Source organism: Rutidosis leptorrhynchoides, chromosome 6, assembly GCF_046630445.1.
Source record: "Rutidosis leptorrhynchoides isolate AG116_Rl617_1_P2 chromosome 6, CSIRO_AGI_Rlap_v1, whole genome shotgun sequence".
NCBI classification, from domain to species: Eukaryota; Viridiplantae; Streptophyta; class Magnoliopsida; order Asterales; family Asteraceae; genus Rutidosis; species Rutidosis leptorrhynchoides.
In genome coordinates, this window is record NC_092338.1 from 98,107,214 (window position 1) to 98,118,076 (window position 10,863).

General features: G+C 31.6%; 1 protein-coding gene and 1 long non-coding RNA gene across 3 annotated transcripts; one reads left to right on the forward strand and one right to left on the reverse strand.

The window, feature by feature from the left end:
• Window positions 1–479: 479 nt before the first annotated feature.
• Window positions 480–4,342, reverse strand: LOC139852620 (uncharacterized). 2 transcript variants are annotated; one of them, XR_011761129.1, is made up of 5 exons: window positions 4,064–4,342; window positions 3,244–3,935; window positions 2,031–3,102; window positions 1,610–1,695; window positions 480–947 (listed from the first exon to the last, which is right to left on the reverse strand). It is a non-coding gene; the product is annotated as an uncharacterized lncRNA (long non-coding RNA). The 2 variants fall into 2 exon arrangements; XR_011761128.1 differs by having other exon boundaries at window positions 2,031–3,935.
• A 5,305-nt stretch (window positions 4,343–9,647) lies between these two features.
• Window positions 9,648–10,439, forward strand: LOC139853901 (uncharacterized). Its single transcript, XM_071843240.1, has 3 exons — window positions 9,648–9,728; window positions 10,026–10,136; window positions 10,227–10,439. The coding sequence occupies exons 1-3, from the start codon at window positions 9,648–9,650 to the stop codon at window positions 10,437–10,439; spliced, it is 405 nt and encodes a 134-aa protein (XP_071699341.1).
• Window positions 10,440–10,863: the final 424 nt, after the last annotated feature.

Here is a 10,863-nt window from a genome sequence, read left to right on the forward strand (position 1 = left end):
CCCAATTAGATAGTCCTGTTTTTCTATTTTAAAATGTCTCAAATTAATAGTCCACTTCCATAAATAGAAAGGAAAGAGGATATTTGATTGGTAGATCTGGAGAGAGAAAATATTTCATTGATTGATAAATGAAGTTAGTGGAATTTCCTAAAATTGTGTGCCATTTTGTCTGTGAACTATTAAATTGGGACGGAGGGAGTACTAGCTTAAAACCCGCGTATTCGCGGAATTTTTTTATAGTGCAATTAAATATCGAATTGTCAGAATAATTATTATATTTTATATATACTATTTGTTAGATTGTTAAAAAGCTAAACATTTTCAATAGTAACTAGTGCAGAGACCCGTGAAATCACGAGGTTTTACATAATTTTTTTTAATGATATGTTATATAATCAACATGTATAAAATAACATAATTCATCAAATTATACGAAATGAAATGGCTTCAAAAATAAGAAACGAAATAACATATTCATAACATATGGCTTCAAAATTATCCAGTTATCCATGCACAATTTTCTTTGGTCACTTCCTTGTAAACACATTCTTTACTATACTACATACACTCATATCATTATCAGATATAAGTACATTTAATCCCTTATAACCATGGTTCACAAAATAATATTGTAACCTATAGTGACCATGATTCAAGACGGAATGAGGGTAAAACCATGGTTGACTTCGTTGAGAACATTGAAGACAATGAGACCGTTGTGAAAATATAGACACCTATAGACTTCTGCATCTTTTAGTTTCTTAACATCATCACCATTGACATAATCACAACAAAATAATATACTCCATAGTTAGGAAAAGACCTTGAGTGAAAATATACCTTTTCAAGCTGGAAGTGGCACGAAATCCCTTTGATAAAGTCAGCTTGGTGTCTCCAAATTCCGAATACACAACTTCTTCAATACACGCCATGGCTCTTGTGATGTTCTATGTGCAATTGAAATCCAATATAAGATAGTTAGATATAACTACATGAATTGCATCTCAATTTTCAAAAGTATAGGTTTTGATCTAACAACAAATGATTCATGTGGTCCTGTTGCTATAAGGTATGAACTTAAAGATCCATTAATGTTTTACCAGTCACTCATTTCCAAAGAATAAGTTTCTTAATTACAGAGCTAAATGGCATAAATGAAAACACCTTTAGTTAAGCATGGAGATTCGTATGTATCTTGATGTATGAACACTAAACCTTTTGTATCTAAAACTATAAGACCCGTGGTGTAGCTACTCAAAAAACATAATTGCGGATAACAACATACTTTGACTCTATTACCACTAAATTTTTTGTCATAACTTTCATTAGAAATTTAGCTACATACATATAAATATGTAATATGGCAACACTATTTCTTCACAGTTGTTATGCTTTTCAAAAAGAATGAGAGTAAGTACGAAAATCTGACAATGAGAAGATTCTAATTCTAATCCATTATATTTGGCACAATTATCCCCCTCAAAAAGCACAACATAAATTAACTAATTGAATCTCATGAAATCTGAAGAAAAAAAATCTTAGTAGAAACTCTGTAACCCAAGTAACTAATGTACAGAGAAACTATTACTATTAGAGTTTATGATGTTACCTTGTGACAACAGCTCCGCAAACAGCATGACCCACTGCAGTCGACTTGCTACGCCCGCAATCAGCAAGCAAAGGCTTTGTGCTATCCTAAATCGTATCAAGAAACAGTAAATGGTCCAGATTGATCCTCACATACACAATATGCATATCACTAAAAAAAACAACCACACATCCACTAAATCATGACTAAATTCAGATTGAGAGCATAAATCGTACATAATCGATCATTTCTAGATAAATAAGTAACAATATACAATTTAATAGAAGTCATTATTTTCTTAACTACAAATAAACATAAGAAAGTCATTATTTTCTTAACTACAAATAAATCAAATGAACAAAGTTCAATTAAAGCGACTTGTACAACGTCATCTAAACTAAGTAAAATAACACGTGATTGTGCAATTGAATGGATAACACACCTTGTTGTTCGTTGAATGATGTCACCGTTAGCATGGTCTTCGATAATCCAATCGCATCTGGTTCCAATCCTTCATTCACTTATATACCATAAAAACTTAATATACTAAAACTTATTACACTATCAATATCAATATTAGGAGTAAATGATTATCCAAAAGAACAAAGAGTAGCAGCGCAATAGAGGTACTTGCAATTTGGATAAAAGGTAAACTTAGCTTAAGTGAATGGTTATCTGTATTGTTGATTGTTACATGTTTAATAAAGCAAGATTAAAGGAAGTAAGAGCAAAAATAGTTCACACTCGTGCTCAAATCTTTCGAAAAGGGTGTCATGATCAGTATCCCCTCAAAGGTCACTTATACTATTTCTGATCAATGCTACAATTATTTGTTATCTTCCTCAGGAACACAACCAAATAAAGGGATGATCGGAAGAAATAAATTTTTAAGAGTAGCAGATAATTATAGGAGAAACCATACAGAAACCTCTGGGTGCATTAATCTAATAACTTTAAAATCAAAACCAAATTTCAGCTCATCCCTACAAAACCTTGTCTCCTGTAAATATATAAAATAAAATAAAATGCAAACCATTAGCTAATAAGGTGTAGTGAAATTTATGAAATTAACTACAAACCTCCAATTGAAAAACCCTAAATCAATGTTATTTAAGTGCTAAATATGAAGTCTTTGGTGGTTCTTTTATATTTTGCCAATACAGTATATTAGAAATAGCAAAATAACAGAGAATGAGAATTCATAAAGAAAATGGATATACCTGAACTGCTGCAACTACCTAAAATGCGCCAGATGTACCATCAATAACACTTGAATTACATTCAACATGACCATCCTCTGTCAAATTTAACCATCTTCAGTTGTTATTCCTCTGTCAAATTTGACCATCCTCTGTAAAAATAAAAAAACAATCTAATGATATGATTAATCAAAGAAAACAACTAATATTTCTCAACGATGGCATTATAAATTTCTCTGAATATTCACAGATCAACACGATAGTCTTCCTCAAAGGTCATTGTACATCCCATCTTCACATTACATCACAATAACCCTAATTATAAAAACACATATTGATACTTAAATACAATGAAACACCAAATAAAATTTTCAAGAATCGGCAAGCAACACACCTAAAAATCGTAACCCTAATTAAGGAAACCACAAAATAAAAAAAAACATCAAGAATTTTCACCTGCAAGGCAAAAAGAGTTAAACTGAATTATAAATTTCGATTCTTAAGGACTTCTTTAAACATCACATTTCCACCTAAGCTACAAATGAATATTGAGCCATCAACATAGTTAAACATACATGATAAAAAAAATTATAAATATTTATCATTATAAAGATCAACCTCAAAGAAATATGACCATAGTCGACCAAATTACCATATAAAGCTTACCTCAAACTCATGAAACACTATCTTAATGATGTGGTTGCAGCTGCTATACAATACCAAATTACTTGCAACTGCTATATATGCTCATATTTCTTAAAGATGTGACCGCAACTACACATCAGTTTCTTAAAGAGTATGCATTCTAGCTGCTATACAATTACAAACATGAAAAACCATGAAAAGTACTTATGACAGGCACTCATTTTCAATGCATCTCATGAGTTAATAGCATTAAAATACTCATTTTCAATTCATTCTCTTCCATAAGAATATCATTTTGACATAATGCCATTTGTGGAGCAAAAAAATAATAATTCAAATATATAATATAACTCTGTGCAACAGATTAAAATAAGTAATACTGTAATAGCATAAATTTACTTCATATCCAATTATTCAGCCATTAGATATGTTCCAAACCTCAAGAGTTGAAATTCCCATTTCAAAACAGATAGAGGATAATCATGGTGAACTTTCATCAAACCCTAAAAATGGAAGAAAAATGTTAAAAAAATTTAAGAACCCTAAAAAAAAGCATTTGATATAAACTAAAAAATTGAAACATTATAAGCATTACCTGTTGAATTTGAAGAAAATATCGATATCGATTTACCTTTAATTTAAACTTTAAGTGTTGAAGGAGAAGATAGCAGCAGCGGCAGTGGTAAACGGCAGTGATAGCAGCAGCGGAGCGACGACGGTAGTAACAGCAACGACAGCGGTGGTGGTGGTTGATGAATGATGAAGGATGAAGAATGAAGGATGAAGAATGAAGAATGAAGGATGAAGATGATGGTTGATGAAGGATGAATATGGTGGCGGTGGTTTTTTTGATGTGGGAGATTTTTACGAAGAAAAACCATTTTGAAAGTGTATGGGAGAAGAAAGAAGTTTTTTACTCTTTTGTCAGGCACGCGTGGAAGATGGTGGTGTTTGTCAGGCATGCTTATTGTTAATGGTGAGGAGTGCAAAGAACTGACCAGTTCAAGAATCAAGATTAATTTTTACTTGTATTTTTTATCTGTTAGTTTTTTTTTTCCGTTTTTAATTTAATTAATTTATTTCGATTAATCAATTTGTTAAGATTTATTTAATGTAAAAAAATTATAGATTAATGATGTCATCACATGGTGCTTAGGAGGTGACATGTGTCTACCTTATTTTTTTAAGATATGGTTTTAATTATGAAATGATGTCATTCTAGTGGTCATTTCATAGTATGTAGTAGATGTTCAATTGATAATAAAACAATCAAGTTATAATCCGGATAAAAACAAATAACACATAGTTATAGTTGAAAACCATAACACTGGAAAAAGATCTTCACCATAGCTAACTTGACGAACATGAGTTTGTCCAGAATCTCCTCTATTGAGACAACATTTGTCAAAAAAAAAATGCAAGTATTCTCTATGAAGACCCTACTTCAACAGCATAAAGTCTATAACCATATTCATTACATTGCATTAAGGAGGTGCCACTCATCAATGGTTCATAGTTGCCATCTGTGTTTTGCTTAAACCATGGAGAAGAAGCAGATTGTGAACCAAACTGACGGAATGTCGACATAAAACGACAACCAATATAGACCACACTGCAAGTCATCGTAATTTCCACCCACCTGCAAAAGCAGCACTATCACTATCAGGTGCCCATGCAATAGAACTAACTGCGCCAGTGTCGTCCATTGAATATCTACATAAACAAATCAATATCAAACATTCATGTAATATGAAAATAAGTATAAATATGAATTTCAGGATACCATCAGACTATTTTGGCATAGTGAAGAAAGGTAACAATTTATCCAGACAAAAAACTGCATCCGTGCAAGGGGAGTGGAGTACCTTGTCAAGGCACATGGTACATCTCTAACATGCAAAAAATCAACTGGATACGTAGCAACATAGCAGAAGAAAATATGAATATGAAGAATTTGCATTGAAATATAAACTATTCGCTTGGGTACTACACAAGATCCACCATGTAAATTACCACAAGCAATAGAATATCAGTTTTCATTTTGTACATCTATCTTCCATTATCTTGAGTAGCATTAAATATTCTCTACAGTTAGCAACCCTGTATATCTACTGTTACCTTACTCCAAATCGATTTACATAATAGGTTACATAAAAAGATGCACGAAGTCAAGCAAAGTAGCAAACTGGCATACTTCTTGTGTAAAATAAAGCAAACAAACTCGAGCAATGTATAAAGCAATCATAATAAAAAAAATTAAAAATTTTATTTGCATCAGGGCATTTATTGTTCATAAGAAGACATCAAAGATTATAATGTGGTAATTAGCAAACTGCATACTTCTTGTGTAAAAAAGGAAACGTACTTTAGCAAAGTATAAATCAATCATAATCAAAATAATAATAAATTATAATTGCATCAGGGCATTTATTGTTCATAAGGAGACAACAAAGATTATAACGTGGCAATCTAGTTAATAATATGAGCAGAATTAGGACAAATTTATAATTGCAAGCATATGCACTAATTTCACTTGAGTTACTACATGACATGCTAAGAGGCAAAAGATAAGATGATCAAAAAAAAAAAAAAAAAAATCTAAGACGCCTAAGCACAGCTAATTGATCAAAAAGAATATGTTACCATGTAGACGTGTTACAGGTCTAATTATTTAGATGCAGTTAACATTAAAAAAAAAAAAAATTAGAAAGTGTGTTTTTGGATCTGGAGGCGACGCAAGCAACAAGGCAGCAAGACATATTTGGTCATCAATTTATATCATTTAGTTTCTTTAATCTTGCAATTAAACAATCAAATTACAAATCAAAGTAACTCCGAACCTCAATCTCTCACAATTCCAAATTATGGAAGCATTTTTGGGGATTTTTTTATAAACCCTAGAAGTAAGGTATGTGCTGATTTCTTTAAATTGTTACTTTGTAAGTATTGTTTTTGAGTAGTTGATGGTGATACCAAGTGCTAATTTCATATAAACTCTTATTTGGATGATAAAATATTTTGAGAAATTGACTAGTAAGGATGTCAAAAGAATACGCATATACTAAAAAGTGTTGTTATCAAAATATGATTCTGGTAACATATGTATGCATGTGATTGTATTATAGCTAAATTGATTATGTTCATGTCAGTTTTTATACATTTTCTAAATGATAGATATATATTTTGATTCAAAGGAAAGAAACTAGTCAAATCCTTGAAATGGGAGGTTTGATGGGTTAAAGGGATTATTAAATAGTGAATGAGTGATTGTATGTTTATAAGATATGCATAAATGAGTAAAGATGGTACTTGTAATTAAATGATTACAGGTTCTTGATTTTAAATAAATAAAGCGAAATTTGAAATGTTGGAACGCAAACTTAACTAATCAAGGTGAGTACAAGTTATACTATATATGCATTTCATTGTTTTAATTCGAGTTATATTATTATTATACTATGAATTGATTAAAATGATTATGATATTGTTAATATGATGAATTAAATGATAATGATAAATTGGGTACCAGTTATGATGTTCTCATTGAAGCTATGGAGGCATGATAATTATTATGAATATTAAGGTGTTGCAAGGTATGCTTAAGAATGTTTTCGTCAACAAGGTAAGTACAACTAATGATGGCTTGTGGGTAGTGATAGGTATAATGTTAGAAGTAGGGATTTAATGGGTACAGTTATGTCAAGTCTTCTAAACTTGAATAATGAAGGATTTTGTGCCTAAACAATTAGAAGTCTAGTTAAAACGAAAGCGGAATGTTCATAAACTAGTATGAATTGTTAAATATGAAGACATAAAGTGATTGTATGCTTTTGCAAGTATTTCTAGACATTTTCGAGTCCTTTTACAACAGATTTTATTTGCCGAAAGCAGCATTTGAAAGCAGTCGAGTCAAACGGGTCAAGTGTCACAATATTCAAATATTGAAAATTAGGTTCAGTGACGTGCACGACGCTCACCATTGTGTGCGCGTCGTGCTCTTTTGTTTAGGGTTTGTACTGTCCAGGTGAATTCACGTCGTGCACATCTAGTGCGCTTCGCGTAATGTGAGTGTGCCATACACCAGTCTGGAAAAAAAAATGGATGTCACACTTTTTGCACCTGATATTTTGTTAGAAAACAGTTAGACTCGAGTTTTTATCAGCAAAAAAACCATGACATGGGAAGTGAAATGATTATCATCGTAATGTACCTCTACCTTATAATGGTTCAACAAGAGCTTAGTGCAACTATTTGGAACGGTTTTAGGATTACATACAATGACGTTGATGAGAATATTGTGATCATATAGACTTCTTGCTTCCTATGTTATCCCATTGCTATATATAGAGTCTAACTGTTAATATATATATATATATATATATATATATATATATATATATATATATATATATATATATATATATATATATATATATATATATATATATATATATATATATATATATATATATATATATATATAGTTTTGTTTTGTATTAAATTTTATTTGGCATTTTTGGTGCATTTAGTATTTGATTGGTGTTATTTGAGATATTTGAGATTTTAATTTATTTGCCAGTCAATATATGGTATTTGGAGGGTGTCATTTAAAATATTTGAGATTTTAACCAGGGTTAAGATTTAACACGTCTAATTGATACCACGAACACGTCTAATTGACAAAAAAGGAACACCTCTAAATACTACTATTTAGACGTGTTGACATGTCTAATTGAGTTTTTTAGACATGTTCAAGGGACTGCACTATATGTCATCAACAATTAGTGTTGCTACATCTAGACGTGTTGAATAACACGTCTAATTGGCTTTTTTTAACATGTCTAATTAACGAATTTTGTACTAGTGATCAGCGCCACATCAGCACAAACCTTTTAACATTCCTTTCACATTCTTTTCACTAAACACTCACAATCATACACTTCCTGTCCAACTTTAACCAATTTTAAATTATTGCTTAAATACAATAAATAAATACAAATAACATTTTATTAAATAAATTTAAAACATTATATTATTAAAATTTTAAAACACTACATAATTAAATAAATAAAAGACAATACATAAATAAAAAAATACAATAAATAACGCTAATTGTTTCGAACAATATAATCATCCGGGAGTGTCCAAATGTGTTCGAAATACAAAATACAATGAATTTTTTTTTTTGTGTTTGTGAAATATGAATTGATAGTAGTGTTGGGTAAATAATGGAATGAGAGTGTACATATATATAGAGAAAATGTAGTGTATTATTGGTTTAAAAGAAAAAAAAAATTAAAGAAAGAGCCGTTGGAGGAGAAAAAGAAAAAAGGAAAAAAAAAATAAGTATGGTGGGCCCCACAATTCACCCGTTAGAAAGGTGAGGGAGATGGCTGGCGGTCCTGGTGGCGGATCGGTGGTGGTAGGGATGAAACGGGTGGCGGTCGGTGGCGGTTCCTTTCACGAGCCACTACATGTGGCCTGAGAATTACGGTCTTGACCCAAAATTGTGTATATCTCGTGGTTTTTTCTGCTCAGATTGTGTTGGGCCTAGTTTCTTCTGAACCGTTGAGTTGGGTTGGGCCCATTTGTATCCAATTGAACTTTCAAATGAGCTGGGCATATTATCATGAAGTAATACGCATTTCGCATAACATACTAAATTAAATTAATTATTAATCAATATGTCCGAAAAATAATAATAATGGATTTTTTCATCCGTTAATCACCTTATAAACTCCTTGAGACCTTGAAAAAACAGATTCAGCCAACTTTAAAGTTCAAACCATTTTCCTCATCTTCCGTTTCTAAAATTGCGTACTATCCTACAATTTCAACATAAAAATTCACAAAGAATGCTTTAAATTCACTTAAATGTACATTACACATGTAATTAAATAACCAGATATAATAATTTATTTTTTTAATAAATACAAAAGTATGGCAGGATTTGCATTAACCACTAGTGCTCAACCAATGGTCCAGACCACCCGTACCTTATGTGCCCGGACCCCTTTTTGTGCCAGGGTCTTTCTCCCAGCCATAACTCGTAAACATATCCAGGTTGATCTCTTTCTCTCGATTAATACATATGTGCACGTGCACACACGTACATATATTCATTTATGTTTACTCACCAAGAAAATAAACGACTAATAGCCCCCGAGCGTGTAGTCTGGTTGGCTAAGAGCATTGGGGGTCTGTGCACAAAAACAATGGCACGAGTTCAAATCTCGTTCCCGAACAATGTCGTGCTGCCACTAGGTCAACTTATTGTCAGACGTGGCCCAACTAAGGTTTCCGGAACAAAACTTTTGCACAAATAGGGACATTGTTTCTTTAGTAATCTAAAACCATTCGGTATTTCGGTGATAGATACATGTTACCGATTGTTTATATGTATATATTATTATTTTTTTAACTTTCGACGTGGGACAAGATTACCCAATAAATACAACATAATTTCAGTTTGATCGATATTATGAAATTGTTTTTGATTAGTTATATATACTACATAGATGCATTCATGTTGCATGGGATATAAGAACTACTACAACTATGTTAATTAATATTACAATTTCTCTAAATTAAAGGTGCGTTCCGCAGCTTCACAACCACCATCAGATGCAGCTAAACGTGGTGTTGAAGAGGTGAAGAAAGCCGGTAACCAAATCAAGGAACAAGCTTCATCTCATGCTGAAAATGTAAGTTGAAATCACAATATATTTATAATGTATTTTTACATGCAAATGATAATCACTTATTTATATACGTTTTTGTCCTTGTTTTGAAAGATTGCAAACCAATCGAAAGACGCTGCTGGAAAAGTTGCCGGAGCGGCAGAAAACATAGCGGAGAAAGCGAAACAAAAGGCACAAGATGCATGGAAGGCTGCTAAAGAAAAAGCTCAAAAGGTGAAAGAAAACGTGTCCGAAAAGGCTGAGGATGCTGCTGATGCCGTAAAAGAAAACGTTGATGCAGCCAAACGCAAAATGTCTAAAGATTAAATCACTTTATCTTTTATTTTGTTTTTACTATTTATTATTACTTCAGCATTATAACTTGAATATCTGCCTGTTATCTAAATTAGAAAAACTACATTACCAATTTATTTATCTAATTTACTTAATGAACGATGATACATTGTTCCCGGGTCAATGAAAATCCAATAAAATACAGAGTATCCATTTATGATTGAGCATAAAATCAATCTCAACTATGACGCATTCCTCAACACTTCCTCAGTGACACATCAGCTTTCTCTCTCCTCCTTCCTCACCACTTCCTTCCATAACGCTCCCATAACACACCATTGCCAACCATGACATAATTCCTCAAATTTTATTATTTTTTTTATTATTAAATTTCGATATTATATTCATTTTTATAAATAATACTATTATAAAAAAAACACATTTAACCATCCAGGCA